Here is a 22,970-nt window from a genome sequence, read left to right as displayed (position 1 = left end):
GATCCGGGTGATTTATCGTCACGTGAGTGCTATGCTGCTTCGGGCATTGCGTATTGTTGGCATCCGCTAACCCGCGTTGTGTTGCGTAAGTGCGCTTTAACGACACGTAATCGTGCTTTGTGTGCCACAAAAACACTAACAACAGCCAATGTTTGCATTGGTTAGCGGCATCTTCATTTCTTTCGCGTCGACAACAAGCAATGGCAGCCCCTTCATCAGCGTGCTGAAAACTTACTTTGCTGTCGTAGGACCGTCTTGCAAGCGACAGCCGCTGCAGTAGTCGCTCTCACAACAATGTATTTTTTTTTTTACTCGATCGCGCACCATGATGCAACGTGATGCGGTGGCGTTCAGTGAAGTGTCACCGAAAGCAGACATTTGCTCTAACTCATTTTCTATCAGTGCTCGAAGATGGGACTAGCCGTTCGGGTGGCGCATGCTTTTTCTGACTCAAATCTAGAATATCTGGCCACTCCGACACGGCAAGCCACATCGACCACATTAGTTTAGCATTAAAATTCGCATCTCACAATGTCTCATTATTATCGGTCGTGCGGCAGTCCATGCTGCTAAAGGGAACATCTCAAAACCTGTCCTGACTCGCTTTCACACTAGAATGGACAAACCATCTCACTACGCTGCTTTAATTTTAAACCTTTTATAATGGGCCTGCAGTAAATGCTATAGCTTCACTGGAACATTTTGGCTAACAATGTAACAAAAAACTGCAACTTCTCAGGCATGGCGAGAGACACAGATACAAAAATGCAGGTTATGACGCCTCGGCAAAAAAGTGTTAAATGTACAGTAATATTCTCTAAAGGCAATTTCAATAATTGCACTCAGCCATCGTCATCAGCTTATTTTATGTCCTCTGCGGGACGAAGGCCTCTCCCGGCGATCTCCATTTACCCTTGTCATCGCACCAACTGATTACAAATTGCGCTTGCGAATTTCCTAATTTCATCTCCCTACCTAGTTTCTTATTCTGCTCACCGACACTTTATTACCCAGCCGACTGCTTTGGGCATAGCAATGCACCGATTCCGCGTGTACCAATGATTGCTTATTTTATTACGGCTGAGCTGAATATCGTTCGCTCGTTATCCTTCACATGGAGTGTGATGATTAAATAGCTAGCACTTACACCCCGCGACCATTTGTTATGCACAGGTTTTCATTGAGGTCCGACAGCTTACATGCTCTACACTCTAAGAAAAAAAAGACTAAAAGGGGTAGAGAGGTTAGTCCTTTTGGGGACTAACTGATTTGCCACAACCATTAGTCCTTTTGGGGACTAACGGACATGGGATGAACTGTTAGTCCCCTTGCATTTAGTCTTCATGGGACTAACAGTTTATCCTTCCAGTTACTCCCGAAGAGACCAACAGTTTATCCTTTCAGTTAGTCCCAAAGGGACTAAAGGATGCACCCGAAGGGACCAACAGTTCATCCTTTCAGTTGGTCCCAAAGGGACTAAAGGATGCACCCGAAGGGACCAACAGTTCATCCTTTCAGTTAGTCCCAAAGGGACTAAAGGATGCACCCGAAGGGACCAACAGTTCATCCTTTCAGTTACTCCGAAAGGGACGAAAGGATGCACTCGAAGGGACCAACAGTTCATCCTAGCAGTTACTCCCAGAGAGACTAACGGATGCACTTAAAGAGACTACCAGTTCATCCTTTATGTTACTCCCAAGGGAACCAAAAGGACTAACATTTAATCTTTTCAGATACTCCCGAAGGGACCAACGAATGGACCTAAAGGGACTAATAGTTTATCCTTCATGCTACTTCCAAAAGGACTAACAGATGCTCCCAAAAGGACTAACTATTAATCTTTTCAGGTACTCCTGAAGAGACTAACGGATTCTACATCCAATGCTGCCACAAAGGCTAACTTTTGAACCCCACAAGTTCTCCACTTGCCACAAATGTTCATCCAACAGTGTTTCATCCAGGAGATTAACCGTTGCTCCACTTGTCCCTTTAGGCTCACTTTTGACAAGCTTTCAACAGACTTGGGACAACTCGGCTATGGCAGTGCATCTGTTAGCGCCTTTATGGGGTTGTACAAAACAACAAGCGTTTCACTGGAAGTATTTATTGCATCAAAAGACTGTGCGATACACGGACGAGTGGTGTCGCAGGGACACCACTATCCACCTGAATTAGGCGGCACAGTAAATCTAGTGTCTTCTGGCCTTTTTTCACAAACACAATATTGAAAGCCCAGTATAGAGCCAGCAGCGTGGCTACTGCAGCCAGCAAACTTCCTTCTTCAATTTTGAGCCCTTCGAGGCACACAGAAAATGATGTTGTTTCCAACAAATCACCTTCATATGTAATAGTGGGCACATAGTGCACAACTGTGGGGTCCTGCAAGAAATTAAATGCAAATTATAACTTACAGAAAGGACATTACGGTACGGTTTTAAAGAGACCTACATTGTTTTCAAACAGTATTCTATTGCTATTACTCTGCAACATACTCTGTAAGGAAATATACCTGAAACATATAATAAGCACATACCTACTGGTTCCAAGAGCACATAACCATGGGAACGACACAGATTTTTAAAATCCTCAAGTGCCTAGGGCAGAGCGTGTGCAATGTGCATCTTTATAGCATTCTGGAAGCAACCCACACACATTGGAACTGCGCTCGAGGGAGCCCTCACACTATCACTTGGTTAGCAGTTTTTCTTACGTAAATCATTTATGACCTATATACAAATGAACTTATTTAATCCAAATAATAAAAGTCATCTTCATGCATGTATCCCTTATTTAAAATTCCTTCAGCACTTAAATATCAGTACGTAGTTTTGCTAGAGCATCACCACTTCCATCTGGGTGCTTCACGAAAATGCGCAGACACATGGAAAGAAAACTGGTATGACAATACCAAGAATGCTACTTGCAATAAAAGAATATTCAGGAAACAGGAACTCAGGAAACAAATATGTAAGAATTCTATCTATAATTTCATATCACCAAGCTACCCCATCATCAGCCAATTTTAAGTCTACAGCAGGGTGCCACAAAGCGACACACTAGCACAAAAATTTTAGTTGCGACGGTGACTGCAGTGTTTCCAAAATGATAAGCCATGAATTTATGAAACTAGCCGAAAGAGATGAGAACAGAGACAAAGTTGGAAATAGGACAGATGCTGGACTTTCATTTTTCGGTTTATTAAAAAGATACCACAAGCTAACATTTTATGCATGCACCAGACCAGTGCAACTATATCAGCCCTTATGCTGAAGCTTTCTATTAGCATTCAGACCTGCTCCTGATAACTGCAATTTTCATCAATGAGCATTTCAGGACAGCACTGACACATCATCCAGAACCGTAAATGGCCAATTACCCACTCATGTTGTAAATGTGTAATTATGTGTGAATGGTGAGAAAACATGTGATGCAACTTCACAGAAGCATATCTTACTTTAAAAAGAAATAACGGCTCCATGCAGGAATATGGTGCCAGTGAACTGTGTCATTCTCGGTGATCAAAAGCAATGACCGAACGTTGACGCATATTTACAGTGATGTGGTGCTTTCATACGTTAGTTGCCTCAGAGAAAAGTAACAATTGTGAGCCCGGCATTTGTTCTATCACCTTTTGCCTTGGTCCTCGTCAGTTTGCAGGTTTCATATCAACAACTTGCCGATCGCTACATTTTAAGCCACTCTCTCATGGCCAAAAGTAGCTGCCTAGATTTTAATACAGTAAAACCTCATTAAACCGTACCCGCTTAAACAGTAGTTTCGTTTTAAAAGTAGTAAAGTCAAATCCCTGACTCAGCTGCCATTGAACATAATGTGTTTTGTATCCACTCAAACCGTACCAGCTTATTGCGTACGTATCGGTTAACACAGTATTTCCACTTTTCGTTGTGCAAACACGGCGGTGCGTCGTCTCCATTGGGTGGCCCAGTAGAACAAGCCTCTGAGGTTGGAATGGCCTCCAAGCGCCCTGTGCGTTCGTGCGTGAAGCCACATCATTTCGGCGGTGTGCCAGAGAGCGTTGTGGCGTCGGGCAAGTGAGGACTCGCGTTATGCCAAAGCTCGGATAAAGAAGATGCTGGATGCTCAGCATAGAAGAAAAATTAGGCATCCTTCGTGCTATTGAACATGACACGAGACAGCGCTGGCATGAGACAGGTATCTGCTGTTGAGTACGGTGCATGGCATTTGGAATGCAAAGAAGTTGCTCGGCAGTGCTGCTACGACCGTGAAGAGATATCGGCTACGCGTTTCGACTTTTCACCATTGTTGCCTCTGTTGTTACCAAAGTGTCGGCTAGCAACAGTCATGAGGACAACAAGGAAAGCGGCGGCACTGGCGATTCAGGCCCGACAGTGGCAGCAGCCGGGCCAGCCTCATAAATGCAATCGTCGAGGGGAGAACAGTAGCCCGCAATGAAAAAGGCGCCCGCAACTTCTGTAGTGCTACCGTGCGCGTGCATGGAGAATATGTAATGCCAACGAGGAATCTGACATGCGAGTGTTTGCCGAGAAGAGGGGGGCTGGCTGAAAAGCTCAGCTTCAGCAAGTTTGAGGCCAATGTAGTTGCTGCTAAGCCACCATGGCATCAAACAAAAATACACACAGTGAATAAATACTGCATGTTTTTTCCCTTTTCATCGCACTCTCTCGGAGTTCAGTTTTTTACATGTAAGTGGTCGATCTCATGCTATTTCGGTTAAACAGTACTACCGTTTAGTACGTACTTTTTCCGAGCTCCAGCCAACTGCGTTTTAACGAGGTTTCACTGTAGTTCACAGATGTCTGGAATGGTACAAACTAACAGAAAACTAGGGCACACTAGAATGCATTCTTTTGCTTCTACATTTGTCTCTCCATGTGATCTCAGCATCATTTAGGCTTGTACACTTGCCTCGGGACCCGCACAATTTTTGCAGCAGCATACACAGCGATTTTGACAGTTGTTGCCTACAGGTCAGGCGTTTTTTACTTAATGCTTCCGTTTGTTTCATTTGCCCACAATAGTATGTACAATACTTTCTAAGCATTTATAGCTAAAATACATAAACTCAACATTGCAGCCAGATGCATAGCAGTCTGCAATTTCCAAAAATTTCTGAAAAGGGAATTACTTACAGAAGAGCAAATGAACGTTTCCATTCGCTCCTTCACCATGCTGGGAAGAAGGCAAATTGCTGCTGTAAGTGTCATCTCTGAAAAAGTTATGCAGGAGCATTAGACGCACTGCTTCACCACACATCAAGTTTGCTCACATTCGTTTGCATGCGTCATATTGAAACGCCTCGGTTGGAAATCACAGATAATGGGCCTATGTGGGGCAGCAAAAGTAGCTCTATACTTGCGCAGGAATGGTTTACTGGATCATCATAAATTCAGACTTGACACTTAGCCATCATATGCTGCTGTAAATGCTACATGAAACTCAGTAGTAGACTGCACCTAAGGAATTTTCTAATGTGCAAACCACTCCGTGTTCGTCATGGAGCCCTTGAACTGAGTCACTATAAGAGAAATCGTGTCCCACATACTCTTGAATGTGCTAGTGCTAACATAGCCAAGGGACCCTGCAACATACCAGCTCCATACAAAAGCAAAGCGAGTAAAATAGTTTTCACAAGAGAGTAAAGACCATTGACTAAATTCCTCACAACTGCCAGCAAACAGTGGTCTTCTAGTTGAGGGCAGGGTCTAAGCTGCACTGAAGCATACTGAGTAAAGAGCACCTTAAAATTACCCTAGTAAATACTATCTCGCATGTCCAATTACAGGCAAATGGGATGTCAGGAGAACCCTACTGCCAAACCAAACTCCCCACAATAGGTGGCGGGGCAAATACCACCCACTGCTCTGGTTGACTGCCCATTTATAATTATTGTTACTACTTATGCTAAAGAACTTATTGCAGTGTACCCTTTCCAATCACAAGATGTTCACTCCCATATAGTTTATGGAGAAACTTTCACATGATAAAATATTAGTTGTGCCTTGCTGATATCGTGATAAGTACCATAGTGTGAGGCCTCTGAGATGCCGCTCATGGTTTCCTCGTATCTTTGGAGGAAGCTCTGAAGGTGTCGCTTCTTCTTAGATGCCATGATGATTTTTTGTGCAGCTTTTGCTAGAACTTCTTCTAATTTCTCCGTAACTGCCACTGTTGTCATTCGATGGAACTCCAGCTGAGCCTAAAGAAAATGAATAACAAGGCAGATCACATCACAGGTTTGGGCCAGATTGAAGTTGTTAAGCAACAGTATCGGCTTACAGCAGCTCCGAGTTATGCTTTGTCATATTGATGGAGGCATTAAATTAGCTGCACATATGTTAATGGGATAGTTGGTTGGCACAGATGAAAAATAAAGGACAAAAGAACGCAAAACCATGCTCATGGCATCAGCTTTCATTCTTGCATTCCTTCCATCTCCTGAACTGCAAAAGTGGAACCAAGGTCCCAAAAAAATGTTTTCGCTGGTACTTGTTAAAACAAGGAAAGTGCAGATTAAAAAGCTTTTCACAGCATTTTAGGCATTGCAACACGCAATGTCTAGTACATTTTATAGAAACGTTTCTCGGAATACAAGGCACTAATTTTGATTAGGTTTGTTGCATTTAAAGTAACAGATTATATGTACCAACTGTAGAAAACACCGTTTTTAGGGGGCCCCTTCACCAGGTCTGGCCATCTTGAGCTGACAAGTGCAGTGCATACAATGCAGCTAGTGACCATGTCTGCCAAGTATTACATGCCTACACACCGAAAAAAAAAAAACAAGTTAAATGTCAAACAAGCCGCTGTTTGCCCTTCTCCTTGCGGGGGCCGCACTCCCAGCCGGAGGGTCAACATACATTGCATAAGTGCACTACATGCATGCTAGGGCTGCAATGTCATTCAAAGTGGCATGTGAATTTGAGAATTATTCAAGGCAACAAGCTATTTGACCTTTTGCTGCAATAGACAAATTAAAGTTTAGAGAAATAATAAAACCTTTCATTTTATCTGCTGGTACCCAGGTCATACACTCGCATGTGCAGTGACACTGTCATTGTCTACCATGTACTGCACGATCATGCGCTGTGATCCGCTTGCGCTTGCCTCAGCATTTGTGTTGCACTGACTTATACCACTCGTTAAGTGTTCTCATGCACAGCATGCAAATTGTTTGCGGTGCAAACGAAGACAAATGCAAGTGCTCGCACGCAGAACTGTCATCGGAAGAGCGCTGTGCAGTAATGAAGTGAGCAAAAAAAAAATAAATAAATAAAGGCAGGGCCCGTGACACATGTATTATGCGATCTTCAGCTGGAGTAGGGGAGAACACAGGGATGGAATTTCGCTTGGGGAGGCTAGGCAGAGCAAGTGGAGAGAGTGTCTATGTTGGCTGTGATGCTCATCTCCTGAAATGATCGGTTTGGAGCACTCACAAATATTTCTATCTATTGAGGAACCAACTTGAACATTCTGGCGGTAGAACGGTGCTCCCTAAGAACATGTAACAACTTCCAGCATATAATTAAAATTCGCCACATGGCCTGGTGAAGGGCCCTTTAAAGGGAAGCTGAAGAGTTTTCCAGAAAAAATTAGTGAATGAAGAGCTCTACGTAATGGCTTTCAACCCCCCGAATCCGAATATCGCATTGAAATTGAGCGCAAGAAAGCGCAAACAGATTTTATTTTGACGCAAAGTGCAGCAGTAGACTTGAGCAGCTTGCGCACCTTGTTTCCGCCTGTGATTGGTCGGGCGCCTCGTGACGTCAACATTGGTGATCGTCCAGACCGGCCGCTGCCACCACACATGAAGCACGGTGCAAGGTGGTTTGGCGAGACGGTAATGGTAAATTTCGAGCGCTTGCGTTTCTCTGAGGAGTTCGGCGTTGCTCCCTACATGTATACGTAGCCGGCCTCTCCAAGAAGCAAAAGATGCTGGTAGCAAGCAGTACTTTCGACGCGAACGAAAGCAATGTGTTAGCATCTCCTCGTGTTAGAAATATTCTTTGGCGAGTACGTTTTTTGCAAAGCTGTATTCAGTGATCCAATGAGTTCATTTCCGGGCAAACAACTGTACTGTTATGTTCCTGCATGCCTCCTCATGCAATGTAAGGAGGGATGCAATCGTCGGCATTTGTACGCTGCCCCAAAGCTGTCGGCAATCTACACAGACGGTTTACATGGGGGAAAACTTTTCCGGCTCTTGTAGCACTTGTAGTAGCCTTCATCAGCGCGCCATCAGCACGCTAATCGTAGCCGGAGCCGTAAAGGCGGCGAATTACATCAGCTACATGAGACATCCGTTTTCTGTCTGTGCGCGAGGGGGAGCGCCACGTCCTGGCATACGCCGGCTTTTAGACACATGAACACTGTACACTTGCACTGCATTATGGTAGCTGCATGTTGGCTGTTTGACAACACACCTGCGAATAGAAAATTAACGACGGTTTGCGACCAAAGCTGCGTTAAGGGTGGGAGATGAACATGTACCTTCCGTTTAGCGTGCTAACACGGAGCTAGCAATAAATCAAAATCCAGGTTTGGACGAGTTCGCGTATTTATAAGGTCTTCTAAGACCAGTAACCAACCGTCTGCCCGCACCCATCCCGCCTTTCTGCGTTCGGTGCCCCGACCTTTTCACGCTGCATTTAGAAAGCCTGCTAGCAGGAAGTCGTACTTTCACTCATTCACGCCTTATTGATAAACTCTGGTAGTAATCGTCGTCACGGAAGTGGTTAGAGCACAGCACTGTTGTTCTTGAGCGCTTGAAATTCTTTCGATTCACATCAGCCCCCCACTTAGCTGCAAGCTTCTTGTCTTGCGAGGGGTAGTGGAACATCGTCGTGGCCGCTGGTGTTCGTGCAACCGTAGGCTGCACAGAACGCCGGCATGATCGGCCCACCACTTCAATTGATGCTGCGCACGTCAACTACCACTCTACATACACACAAACAAAGGGATGCAGACTCGAATAAGGCTGATTATGATGGCACGCACGCAGAAACAAACGCGGTCAGGCATGCTCGCGGGGACTGAAGGAGCGGAACACCAGTGCTGTCACTACGCCGCGGTTTCCGGTCTCCGCTCGCATCGTCAGCACCAGTGCGCGGCACTTGATGGGGGGGCAGATCGACAGCGCAATTTTAACCGGCGATTACGTCGTTCTTAAGTGAAAAATCCCGCCCAAAATTTTACTTGCATGGTTTATAAAGATCCGACATCCGTATATGAGCATCTTATTGAATTCGACAGACTCTTCAGCTTCCCTTTAAGGAGGTTGAAGTTTTAAGAAAATTCATGAAATCAGAACATTATAAAAACTGAAGACTATTAACTGTGCAATAAAGAAAAACAGAAAAAGACAGCAATTCTGTAAATCGAACCTACTGAAACACCTAAAGCAGAGAACATTGATATGTTACACACAAATGTGTTGAACGTGAAATTACCAAGGCAATGTCCCCCCAAAACTACAAAAAGCTAGTTTGCAGAAACCTTAATGGACCAAGCTTCCTCCTATTTATTCTTTGTCTGAAGACTTAGGTAATACAACACTTGGCACAGGAGCTTTTCATTTTCTCTCTCTTTTTTTTCATTTTAATGTCAAGCTCTATTTTACATGTTTTACCCAAAAATAGATAGTGGGTGTTCTTTGCCTAATTGCTTGTAGAATGCTTTTTAGTTATGAGATGTCTCTTGAACGATTCCGTTTACGTCTTGGTAAAGGCATTTTTCATTTGTGTAAATACTTGTCGCCGAGACCTTTAGGTTCATTTTCAAGAAGCATCAAAATTCCTACTCCTTTCTGTGCTTTTTCTTTCTCAATCTGTGGCTCAATGAGATGTTACCACTGTGGCTTGAGTGCACAGTACAGGGTGTTTCAGCAAACACTCAAACATTTTTAAACAGGAACACCAATGCATTTCTTTGCCATTAATATCTAGAAACTGGTGTCATCCTGAGAATGTGTTCCAAATGGGTGTGCATTGTGAACTCCACGGCTAGAATTTGTAAATTTCAATGTGGGCCATATGGTAATTTGACAACTTAATTAGTGAATTTTTGTTAATTAGTTATTTATGCATCTCATTTTTCCAAGTAATGTGCGCCTCTTCGAGTAGACCGGCTCCTGAACTATACTCTTAGACAAAGGTACACCCTTTGGAATGTATATCTGCTACACAACAATCGTCATCTGCCTTGCTCGCGTTTCCTTTCTCGAAAGCACCGCACCTGCTACTTTCCTGTCAGGAATGCTATGTTATGCTGATAACGAGCATGCTGTTCGTTACTGGGAAGTACCGGGCTTGCAGCGTTAAAGAAAGGGAATGTGGACAAGACAGATTACTATTATTGCGTGGCAAAAGGGTGTAATTTGCTCAAGAGTGTAGAATTGTGCAATCTGCCACAGGCAACCTTTGAAAATTTTTGGAAGTGTTTGCTGAAACACCTGGTATATTGAGGACAATGACCTAGTCAGGTGCAGATAAACACCTTTAATCCCTGGTTTTCCTTGCTTTCTTTTTCCTTTGTAACATTTTCGTTTGTTCCAAATGAGTGTTAAATGAATACTTGTGACAAAAAGGGAAAGTGAAACTGAAATAAGCAAACTAATTTGTAAATAGGAATTTCGCAAAAGCCTCACAAGTATTTTAACAATTACATGTAAGCTAAAGACATAGGTGCATATTTGTCTACTTCAGATTCCCTAATAGAGGCTTTTTACAAAACAAGAACTGTATTTGGTAGAAAGTTGCAGATTAGTTAACCTTCGTGCTCCCCCATTTACCAATTTTCAGCAGATTTGCTAATGAATTCGAGGTCTTAATACAAAAGCGCTGCTTAAAGATGGTAGAGTTCCAGTTTCTCTCTTATGGTGCAATAATTTTCATACAAGTCGTTTCAGTAGTAGTCTAATGAGAGCATTTCTGTGTTTCACATGTGTTTATGTGGAGATGAGAGTTGGCCCCAAGGTAAAGCTTTCTTGAACCATTAGTGGCATCGGCCACGTGAATTTTTTTATGCATCAGTACAGCGCATTTAGAATGCATGAATGTGTGCACAACACATGCACTCACTCAAGTGCACACAGGTAATCAGTTTTCAGGGTAAAACCTGATAATTTCCAAGTCTAGCATCCCAAATAAAATTGAGAAAAATTGGCTTGAGCCCAATTGGTCCCTTTGAATGACAATTGCAAGCAAAGGACTGCAATAAGTGAAAACAAGAAAATACATAAGGTCTTTTTCTGGCATATTGCGACAAAAAGTTTGCCTATGCATTTTCCTGGGTTCAGTGATAGCCAAATAGTTGTCCTTCAAAAACTTACCATTGTGCTCATGGAAAGAGCGGGATACATCTTCACAATGTCTCCCACTGATGGGTTTTCCCCAATCCATTTCCTTCTACTAGCGAATGTTCTTGCCATGCAGTCGGAAATGTAAGCGAAATCAGGCCGGGCCTTTGTAACTTCTTTAGCCATGGCTACAACATGAGCATCAATTGTTTCATTGTCCTCTCCATCTTCCATGGCAGCAACCTGAAAAGAAACCATGTTAATCATTTAACACTATAGTAGGCTGGCAACTTGTAAATTTACACTAAAATGATTATACATACTGAAAATGGTCTTGTGATCCTTTTGGTGGCAAGACTGTCATTGTTGACCACTACTGATCTTTTAGGTGGTGGGCCATCATCTGTGTCTTCTTGCAGTCTGAGCTTTCTTCGCTCATATTTAGCTTTAAATCTTAAAGCTTCTCGCCACGAGTCCTAGGTAAAAAGCATCACAAACTATTACTAGGTGAAGCAAACCCATACACAATGGCAAGCAAAAGTAAAATTTGTCGCATGCCCGATAACAATAAACAGCAACTGCAATGTTGCACAGGCCATATAAATCTATACAACGCTAGTAGCGCTGGTCTATATTCACTAGTACAGCTGTCTTAGAGCCAAATACTCAGTTCAGCAAAACTATATCATGAATAGCCTGTGGGAGATTCTATTCCTAAGACGAAAGCCTTGAGTGGCTCGTTGCAATGGCTCATACCAAAAAACAAGCGGTGTCACATCCAGTGATGCAAAAAATATCATCAGGAATGGCTCATACCCCCACAAGCAAGCAAAGATGCAATGGCTGAATATGAATGAAGAAACTAAAGAAAGAATGAAAGAACCGTTAGGTAATTCATTAGGAGCTGGCACGTGTCGTTGCGGAGGTCGACCTACAGCACCATACGTTTACATCACACTTCAGCTCGTTATGTCATGCAAGTCCGATGCCTCTGATTGTACAAATTAATGCATTACTATGTGTACAGCAAGCTTTCGCCTTCATGTGTTACAGGAGTGTAACATGCTGAACTTTTTATTACAATGCAATACTCTCACTGATCCCCAAGTTTTCTTCATACATCCATCCAGATAGCTTCAAATGCAGCCTCCATTATTTTTTAAACTGTGTCTGATGGTGGGTTTATGAAACTATGTACCCTGGCACAGAAGCCTGATGATAGCAACCTTATCAGTTCTTCATACATGCAAACTTCAGCTTTTACAAAACTGATGCATTCGCTATGTCATACATCAATACAGTTCTCTGAGCGTCGTTCGCTTCATTGTCTGCTTTGGTTGGCATTCGATCCATGGTAACTACCACTGACTTTTTGGAGCGCCTTCAACTAGTTGTGATCAGTGCTTATTGTGAGAGGAAGATGCCGCTCTGCCAGCGAACGCAATAACTATCTTACTCAAGAAGGACACAGCTGAGTGGCAGGAGTTTTCGGCACACTGCCCAATGCTTCTGCTAAGTGCTCACCAATCTCAATGTTATGTTCTTATGTATATACATGAACTGGCTATAACTAGGCGGCAATTTTAATGCATCTATTTTTTCAGCATTAACAGTCAAAAGTACCACGCATTGCAGTTAACCAAGGATAAAAGCTGAACAAAACCTGGGTGTCAACCGGTAGCCAATGCTGCAAATGAGGTTAATGAGGGTAAATTAGGCCATCATCAGTTTGCATTACATTACCTTCTCTTGGTGTACAAAGCTTATGTGTACACAAGCAACTGTAAGCCAGGGTTTTAGAGAGATGCCACAGGATACAACTAAAGCCATGTCTGGCCGCTTTAAAGACCAAGACAATGCTTTCAATGTTCCAGTATAACTAGCAAAGGTTGGTGATTATTCAACTTCACAAGCCTTATTCTGCAATTGGAAAACACTTCATAGGTAATTTTGAATGAGAAAGTTGTAGAATGTGCTAGAAAGCTTAAATATCACCACTTTCTGATGTGGGAATATTGTATCTTGCATTATGAAGAACGCCCTTTGAAATTAGGGGGGGGAGAAGGCTCCGTGACTGCAGTGCTCTCACTTGTGCCACGCACGAATGCAGTGCTTTAAATCTACACTCCAATGCGGTGAGGGTTCGAGAAACTTCTCTTGCTGCTCTCATTTGCTACCAAAAGATAGCACACCACATATTAAAGAGAGGTATACGCATGCATCATGCAATTACATGTAAATTTGTCTCATACTTTTACATCATAAATGCTGCAAACATTACCAGGAGGGTACTGATTTGAACCAGTGGAGCAGCACATTTCTGGCAACCAGCAACTGCAACCAACCCTATGTGCTCTCGATGAAACTAAGTGATTTCGCTTAAAAGGGTATAGGTCTTTAGGGTGTGTGTGTGTGCATAATACACATACACACACTAAAACATAGATTGTCCTATTTTTTCAAATCTGCGTACATTCCACACGTGCTGGCAAAAAACGAGCTCAAAACAACATGTAGCTGAGAAAGAAAAAACACTGTATTAGTACTACAAAATGTTCAGTATGCCCATAAAAGCACTGAAAATGACCCTTCTTGTGTCTTTGCCATTGCAAAGCCGCTTAATAGCCATCTTGATCTTGTTAGAATGAGCACCTTTTCAGCTTGCTATCCTGCCAGAACGAGTCTTGCATGAAATGCACATTTCGCACCCTTAGTTTTTTTTGTCTGTTTTCCTTACACACTTCTTGCAAGTCAAAAACTTTGGAAGTGATACTGTCCCTCTGCTACTCAATCCTTTTTTGCCTATATGCTAGAGATACATACAGTGCAGAACCACTGTGACAGTGTTTTAGGACATGGAAGCATTTTGAAATATAGAAATCAGTTCACATTGGCAATGTTGCAAATTTAGAATTTCACAACTTTGCCTGAACTATAGATGCAAACATTACAATACGAACTTTCACTCCTTGGCCATTTAACAACATACTGGGTTAATTTTAGTTCTCTTGCCAAAGTACATTTTTTGAAGCTTAAGACCCAATTTAAACATGGAAAAGTTATTTCTTTACTTAGCAAAAAAAAGAGAGAACAAATTGCATATGGGCAATCGGCAACAAGATTGAATATTTGACGTAGTAGTTCTGCGGAAACCAGCAAGGTAGAGAGAAGCAATTAATAAAGGGAAAATCGGACATCCACCCGTTTCGTAGCAATTGCTACAAAGGAAACCCATACGGGTTCCTCGTATGGGTTTCCTTTATAGCAATTGCTGCGAAACGGGTGGATACCTGATTTTCCCTTTATTAAGATTGAATATTTGTTGAAAATTTCAACTTTCTATAGTCAACGACAAATATTTTGTTGTCAAACCCATATCCCTCCTTTAACTCACAACCACAAGCTATAGATGTACAATAAGAAGTGGTTGTTCTGTAAAAATCGCACATCCCTAACAACTGCACTGCATGACCTTATTCAGGCAGAGCTCATCTGCCTTTTAGTCCTTTTAACCCAGGCAATGTATGTCTGAATAAACGAACTGAACTGAACTGAAAATGGAAAGAGAGACATCTATAAGTGCATAATTTTAGTTGATTTCATAGTGTTGCCTGCTAGGCGTAAAATGGAGCAGAGCATGCTGTCGCTAAGATACAGTGACACAGCCTTGATGCAGTACGATTCAAAATTAATGCAGCAATTGGTTTTACTTGCACAGCCAAAACGAACAAGTATGGGAGTTGATTACAGCAGTAAACAGATGGAACATGATATTGTGGCTACTGTCACTCTACAAGCATCAACACTAGGTTTCTTTAAAAACGCTATTCATTATTGCATAGCACCTTTAAGAGCACTGCAAACACAGAAAATTGTTGTGCGATAGATCCCGCGCTATAACTGTGCAGTTAATGCAATCCTCTAAAACTTGCATAGAGGATTATTTTGTCTAATTATAAAATTGAAGGAATAGAAGAATAAGTGCAACATGCTCCACTGAGCAATTAACATCAAGTTGCACCCTCATAACGCATCAGCATATGTTTAAAATCTTGGCTAAATTTAACTGGGGCACCCTACAGCCAGTGCTTACATAGCTTGAACTAAAGTCTCAAAATAGAGTGGTACACTTAAGACGGATGACACAAATAGCTCAAAATCGTCGGATTTTCATAAGGTTTGGCGAGTTACGTAATAAGTAACATCTATATGTGTAAAATACTTTGTTTTTGAGCATAAGCCGTATTCGAAAAGTTTTAGAGCATGCTCAGAACCACCAAATGAAGTTTTTTAAATGGCAGTATCCCTTATGTGGTTATCTTTTCTGGGCTCTACGATATACAAAACCAAAGTTGTCACAGCTCTCTAGCACGCTTTGAAAGGAGAAAGCCTGCATGCTTATTGCCAAAAAAAAAATGAATCGACCACAACATCCAGAGTACATCAGCACCTTTGATATGGAGATTGAAATCTGCCAGTCCTAAGAGATAGGAGGGATAATTTTTCAATATTTCCTGGGTTTTTTCACTGCTTGCAAAAGGAAAGAACCACACAAATTTTACAGAAACAACTTCATTTGGGGTTTGAGCATGCTCTACAACTCTTCACGTACAACTTAAGTCCTAAAAAAATTATTTTAGGTTCTGCATACTTGAGCACAAATATGCTGGTGGTGTTATGACGGACATATGACATGTTGTAAAGCACGTTCAATTTCCTTCGCAATGCTTTTCTTCCTGGATCTCGGCTTGTTAGGAAAACTTTCTGCTATTCTGTAAAAATTACATAAAGTTTTTCCCTTTGACAAATGCAGAACTGGTGGCAACTGCTGCAAAGCACCCTTCTTTCCAGAACTGCAGGTGACCGCTTGTTTACAAAGTTCAGCAATTATGTTTTCTACAGCATGCAGACATTGCAGTTTACTCCCTGCACACACCTGCAGTGCAAGATGAGCATAATACAGCACCGCTACCATTCATGTTACTGCGGCCAAAGAGCACATTGCTGCCTTTATTTTCATGCAACTACTCCGCATCCCATCAGCTGCCTCAGTTTAGAGCAGTAGCAGACAATCCCCATTCTCAGATGAATGGGCCAGTGGTTTAAAGAAAAGTCTACATTTGTGTAGAGAAATTGCTATGCATATGTATGTTACTAAAGCTAAGCTTAATGCAGCAGCATGTTTCCAGAATTCCCGAAGATGCAACATGGGTAGCTAATCAGATAGCTTGACCGACTGACATCGAGTGCACTAAAGCCCCTAAATCCATGCGCCAGCACCGCTTGGGCTAAGTAGCGCCAACCTTTGATGTGTGCCACTGTTCTCCGATTCGTCGCTCATACCAGTTCTGCTTCCGCAATTTCATTTTCTAGTCATTCTGCTTCCGGGATTTCTGGTTCCTGAATTTTTGCTTGTTGCACACTCGCACCTCATTACAGCAGTGACATCGCTTCTGCCTAAAACCAGATGCTGGACAAGTTCCGCTTGCTGCCGGAAGCTGAGTGGGAGAAGCGCGGAGGAGGGTAGATTGGCGGTACTTAACCTGGTCGGCGAAAACTTATATGGAGGGGCTTTAGCACGCACTTGCTATGTAGCAGGTGAAAGGGCGGCTGAAAACTCGGGGGAGCAGCAACACTGCAGTCAGTAGCGATGCACATATTCATAGCTCTATAATAAACTACACACTTTACGTGGAGCTCTTAAAGAAAGTATATGGGGGCAGAGGACCCTCTGAAGCTATCCTTAAATGGCTTTTCCATTCACCTCCCATCACATTTATTGTGATAAACCAATAAAGAATCAATCAAATGTGTCAATGATCATAGAGCCTACCCTAATGACTCAGTTTATGCACATTTGTCAAAATAGTTTAAGGTTTCCTTTAAGATGACCACCTCTCACTGTCTCATTCACTTACATGCACTACTTAATTTTAAGGTTTGGTTCACGTTACATGAAAAATCCAGTACCTAAGATAAATATATAGAATCATCAGCTAACAGTTACCTCTTACACCTCTCCACGTGGCTTAAAAGCAACCGACTGAGTTTAAACACAAGCAAAACCAAATATATAATTTTTAAGCCAGCAAATAAAAGAGACCCCTACTGTGTCCATCTGCACTTTGAGGACACGTTACTAGAACAAGTTACAGAGAAAAAGTTGTTGGGCGTATGGTTTACAGAGGACCTTACTTGGAATACTCACATTGACAAATTAAAAAGTGAGCTATCTCGAGTTACTGGCTGCATGTATAAAATACAAAATATACTACCCACCTGGTTGAAACAAACATTATATTACTCACTTTTGTATTCAAAACTCAGTTACGGCATTTTAGTCGGGGGAACTACGACAGCTTCAAACTAAACAAACTAATCATTGTACAAAAGAAAATATTGAGAATGTGTGAAAACTATGTGGGTGACAAACGAGGACTCCAAACAAAACCGCTCTTCATTACATATAGCATGCTTAAAGCAGATCAAGTTTATTATTTCAATCTATTCCAGTGGATATATAAAAATAGGCTGCACACAATACCTGTCGACAGTTGCACCTCATACCCAATACGTAAACTACACTATGTAAAGCCCGCCACAAGAACAAATTACAGAAAGCAAACATTGAATTATCAAACAATTAATATATTAAACAGTGATCACTTTAATGCACAATACACACAATCCTTCCACAACTTCAAAAATAACTGTAAAAACCTATTAGTGGGCAGGGACATCGCATTTTCATTTTGAGTAACTTGTGCTCATCTCTGATAACACATGTAACCTCAGTTATGTTAGATTTTTCCGAGCGCTTTGTGCTATTGTTTCGGCATTTACATTGTGTATCAGTCTAAACCTTCGTTTTCTCTCTGAAATGTTTCTATGTACTGATCTATTTACTATATATGCTATTTATTTTCGAGCAAGTGATTCTATGGTTTTCTTTTTTTTGTTGACTTCTGATGTAAGCCAATGTTATTGTTATGCAATACTTATTGCATATGTATCCTCTGCTTTTTCGAAATTTATCCCGTGAAGCAAAAGTAATGCTTTGGAGACGTGTTCTGAATAATTGAATTTTTCGTTGCTGTGTGCTGTGTGTTAAAGATATGTTCGGCAAATATGTATGTGAATGATATGTCATGCTGCCTTGTACTGTAGGAGCGCAGAGGCTGTCAGGCATTTTGCCTTTACCTCTGCCCCCACACGGAGAGAATCCGTTGAAACAGACAATAAAGAAAGAAAGTACCCTTAAAAAAAAAAACATCAGCCTGGTTACGCCCACTGCAGGGCAAAGGCCTTTCCCATACTTCAACCACGCTGGTCATGCACAAGTTAATCTCATCCGCCCACCTAACTTTCTGACCCCTGCTACGCTTCACTTCCCTTGGAATCCAGTCCGTAACCCTTAATGACCATTGGTTATCTTCTCTCTTCATAACCTGTCCTGACCATGGCCATTTCTTTTTCTTGATTTCAACTAAGATGTCATTAACTCGCATTTGTTCCCTTGCCCAACTTGCTCTTTTCCTATCCTTTAATGTTACACCCATCATTCTTTCCATAGCTCGTTGCATCCTCCTCAATTTAAGTAGAACCCTTTTCGTAAGCTATAGAATTCCTGTTTGTTGCCAGCTATATCCTTATTAATCAGGAATCCGACTCCTAGTTCTCATCTCTCTGCTAAGCCCTGGTAGCACAGGACGTGCCCGTTTTTTTAGCACTGTATCTGCTTCATTTGTCCTCTTAACCTCACTGAGCCCTATTATATCCCATTTAATGCCCGCTAATACCTCCAATAGCACTGCTAGACTCGCCTCAGTAGATAACTTTCTAGCGTTAGACGTCAGATTCAGATTCTAATGGCGGCCTGTTCAGACCCAGGTATTCCAAGCACCCTCTGCTGCGTCACAGGTCTGACAGCCGCCGTGGTCAGTTGCTTCGCAGCCCCTGGGGACTGAGGGCCGGGGTTTGATTGTTGTATTCATATAGGAGGTTGTGGCCAAGTACTGCACTAGGGTGGCCAATCCTGCTCTGGTGAGGGAGTGCGTTACCGGTTCTGGTCACCGGGATCAGGCCGCACTCCAGGCCTGTTTATGTAATTTTATCAAGACGCAGTTTTTTTTTTAATCCGATAGAAAATTACACGGCACAGGGATTTGAACCACGGTCCTCTTGCACGCAAGGCAGATACTCTACCTCTATGTCACCGCTGCATCGTCAAACATGTCATAGCAAACATGGCAGGGTTTATATATAAATGCCTGCGGAAAGGCTTATGCACACAAATTCAAGGTAAACTAAAACTACCCTTAACATATTTCAACCTGGCACTCTTTTTCCACCCTTTGGAATCCTTGGTCTTCCTAGTAAGGCAATGAAGCCTGCAAAGGCTACAGCTACACCAACCTGGACTACCATTCTGCCATTTCACCTTAAAGATGACGAGCCACCTTATCAGAAGGTTGACAACCAACTGAAGCCACACCACGGTACAGTTTGCAAACAAAATAATGAAAAACTTACATAGCCAGTCCCTGTACTGTCAGCCAAGTTTGGAAACTTGGCTATGAGGGCTTGAGCTGCCTCTGCATACAGCTTCCCAGGGTACCTAGCAGATTTAGAGAGGCAAAGAACTTAGGTGGCATGATGAAAAATTGATCTTCAAGCAGTAATACTAAGGAAATTAAGGTAGGCAGTAATTTTCCAACAGTACAGAAGTGCTACACTTTAAAACATTTTTGGCTAATCCAAACAGCAACCTGGGTAATTAGGGCGAGGTGAAAAAGCAGTGCCTGTTGATTTATCAGGCTAACAGCTGCTTACAAATCTGAACTACCATTGCAATGAAGCAATAGGTACAAAATAAACTAAATGCGGCAGTTTTATTTGGACCATATTGGAGAAATGTTAAAGTACAGATGGAACGTAAAAACTAGAGGCGGTGCTCACACATCGCTTGCCACCTGCGACACTTCTTTGCAGTTGTTATAGCAGTACTACTGTTTAACGTCGACAGCCGCAGCTTATTACACGCAATCAGAGCGCCCAGGAAGCAGTTAAACGAGTGAATACAATCAGCAGCCGGGCGGAGGAAGGTGGTGGGGAGGGGTTTTGGCCTCCCCGCCTATATAGTTCTCATATCAGGCTCTGCCATCCCCCTTTTTTTATTTTTTCATGCAACCCGGTTATAACAATTATTGGTTGTAACAATGGAATTTTCGTGGCACTTGAATATTGTTATAAGTGGGTTCGACCGTATGCGATTCTATTGTAAGAATTACTATTTGCACACCCCTAATAAAAGCAACAACGAGGAAACTAGAAGCCAACAGAAGTCAGATTACATAACTAAGTTTAAATATGGCAATGCTATAAGAATTCTACCAGACATTTAATGCTGTAAAGCAGGTTTGTGCTGAAGGAATACAATTCTTTACATACCTGATACTTCAGATAATGAAATCACTGTAGTTACATATTAAATCAGTCATATTAAATATTAAATTGCCAGTCAATAAAATACAATAATCATTATGTTTTGCTTCTAGCACCTGAAATCTTCCATAACAAGCTGATTTAGTCAACATAGCTTTAATGGCAGGCTCCTTTCAACATAGCTCAGCAAGACAGCCACAAGCCAAGATGTGTCGAAGTTGGTTTCTAAAAGTTTGTGTTAATGACTTACATTGTTTGCAGACACAAATCGTGGTATAACCATTGTAGCACCCGCCGCCTGTTTTTGAAATACTGCCCAGCCCTGTGTCTTTCAATGCTCATGGATATATCTTGTGGCACAGTTGGCAGCATGTATACATGGCCGGGGCGTGCCTGTTGTGGTGGTCCTTTTTCGAGGACATCTGCTATCCTGCAGTACAATTGATGGGAGAAAAAAGGAAGGACATTGTGCAGTGCTTTTGGATAACTTTCGAAATTTTAGATGTGACAACCTAAGAAAATAAAAAGCTTCTTTGACACAATCTAAAATGAAGACTTAAATACCAAACATCTGAATTGATGCAACACTCACCTTACTTGGTTCGTCTCCTTGACTTTAATTCTAGCCTTATTGTGGATAGCGGAGTCCTCTGTTATTTCAACAAAGGTCTCAAAGTCCTCGTCAAAGATCTGCGAAAATGTCATCAGGTTAAAATGACTGCTTTAGGGTCGATGAGGAAGTTTGGCCTCAGTGCTGCGCTAAGTTTCTGAGCACATTTCAACTAAACCAAACAGACTGGTATTCCTTGGTCATACTTTAGGCACAATTGGTAGTGTGTCTGGCTTTTGGAAAACCGATGCTTAAATTATTGCTCAGTCAGCAGTTTTACAAGGAACACTGCTACCTCCAATGTGCCTCATGACAACAAAGGAGATGTTCACACCTCGGCATGGTGGGTATTAGATCCCAGGGTCCAAGAGTAAAAAAAGCTGTACTTCTGTGGCATATTGTAAACAGGCGCCGAAGATCAACTTAATCTGCCAGAATATACGCTACATGAATCGAAAACTATTCAGCCGGTTAGCGAACCTTCCAATTAGGACTTAGGCCTAATAAAAACAAGGGGGGGGATCAGGAATGAACACACAAACAGTTAATTATATTACCTTTTACTGATCCCCCCCTATACAAAATTTATACAATGCACAAATGCAGGACAGCACACTGTCTTGTTTTTCCGTATTTTCACCTTGCTTTTCCGTCATGAGGCACAAATCAGCATTGCGCAGCCCTCGGCACAGTAAACAATCTGCACAAGTTACCGCGTTCACTATCAATTATTTTAATGTTGGCTATTCACTTGTCCACCGCTTTCTGAATGCAAAACGCCCGATATTCACTTACACATCTGCCTGTAAAGCCGTCACAAAGCACGTACACGATTTTCAGTGCACGTGTGCAGTGAAAGCACGACTGCAGAAGTCTGGTTCATAGTGCCGAATGCAAAAGTTATCGTACGAATACCTAGGTTCGTGCATTAAAACGCAAGGCTGGAGTAAGAGAAGACAAACGCCAAGCTACGTTGAAATTAGCTTCTCTAAACGCTAACCGTGCCTGCACCGCTACTGCAACACACGCATGATTAACACACGCATTACCAACACAAAGGAGAAAAAAAAAAGCCGGTTTAGAGTGCAACAATTATGAGGCTAATTCAAGAACACCCACCGTTAAGCCAAGGGCGCAGACGTCGACATCCTTGAATGTTTCATTCTTTGCAAGTTGGCCTAAGAGGTCCTGCCGGCTGCAGGGTTCGTCGAAAGTCACGACGACATTACTTGCGCCGTACATAACTAGGCACTTCGACGCCATGGCTCGCAAAAGGATGCGCCGACCGCAATCACGGAACCCTCGACTAGACCAGCAGCAAATTTTGCACAATACGGGATAGATAGCAAAAGTCAGCGATGGCAATTTGACAGGCGCATGCGATGGCGCCGCTCCTATGGCCGCTCTTCGATTGCTGTCGCTGACAATGCGGCTTCGGCTCCGACTGGATGGATGTCAGGCTACAGTCTATATATATGCTATGCAGAACTCGTCACATGCGTTCATTGAACTAGCATGGTTGATAGCGGCGGGCAGCGTTCACTTTCATATCATCTACGCGAGAAGTACGGTCACCAAAATGTATCACTCCGCGCGTTTCGTCTATGCTTCGCTACGCGC

The 22,970-nt window shown here is 42.4% G+C and overlaps 1 protein-coding gene across 1 annotated transcript; it reads right to left on the bottom strand.

Annotated features, from left to right (window-relative positions):
* Positions 1–2,102: 2,102 nt before the first annotated feature.
* Positions 2,103–22,672, bottom strand: LOC135903509 (sterile alpha motif domain-containing protein 3-like). The gene is made up of 9 exons (XM_065433822.2): positions 22,470–22,672; positions 21,333–21,430; positions 20,991–21,170; positions 19,829–19,913; positions 11,620–11,772; positions 11,330–11,539; positions 6,025–6,199; positions 5,133–5,209; positions 2,103–2,379 (listed from the first exon to the last, which is right to left on the bottom strand). The coding sequence occupies exons 1-9, from the start codon at positions 22,611–22,613 to the stop codon at positions 2,104–2,106; spliced, it is 1,398 nt and encodes a 465-aa protein (XP_065289894.2). The 5' UTR covers positions 22,614–22,672; the 3' UTR covers position 2,103.
* Positions 22,673–22,970: the final 298 nt, after the last annotated feature.

This window comes from Dermacentor albipictus, chromosome 7, assembly GCF_038994185.2.
Source record: "Dermacentor albipictus isolate Rhodes 1998 colony chromosome 7, USDA_Dalb.pri_finalv2, whole genome shotgun sequence".
NCBI classification, from domain to species: domain Eukaryota; kingdom Metazoa; phylum Arthropoda; class Arachnida; order Ixodida; family Ixodidae; genus Dermacentor; species Dermacentor albipictus.
The sequence above is the reverse complement of the archived record's forward strand: the minus strand, read 5'-3'. Positions and strand labels throughout refer to the sequence as shown.

Excerpts from the sequence above, each read along its gene's own strand:
- LOC135903509 (XM_065433822.2), bottom strand. The coding sequence starts at position 22,613 with ATGGCGTCGAAGTGCCTAGTTATGTACGGCGCAAGTAATGTCGTCGTG. Across the intron at positions 21,431-22,469 it reads TCTGCGCCCTTGGCTTAACG|ATCTTTGACGAGGACTTTGA; the intron begins GTGGGTGTTCTT and ends ACATTTTCGCAG. Across the intron at positions 2,380-5,132 it reads AAACGTTCATTTGCTCTTCT|GACCCCACAGTTGTGCACTA; the intron begins GTAAGTAATTCC and ends AATTTCTTGCAG.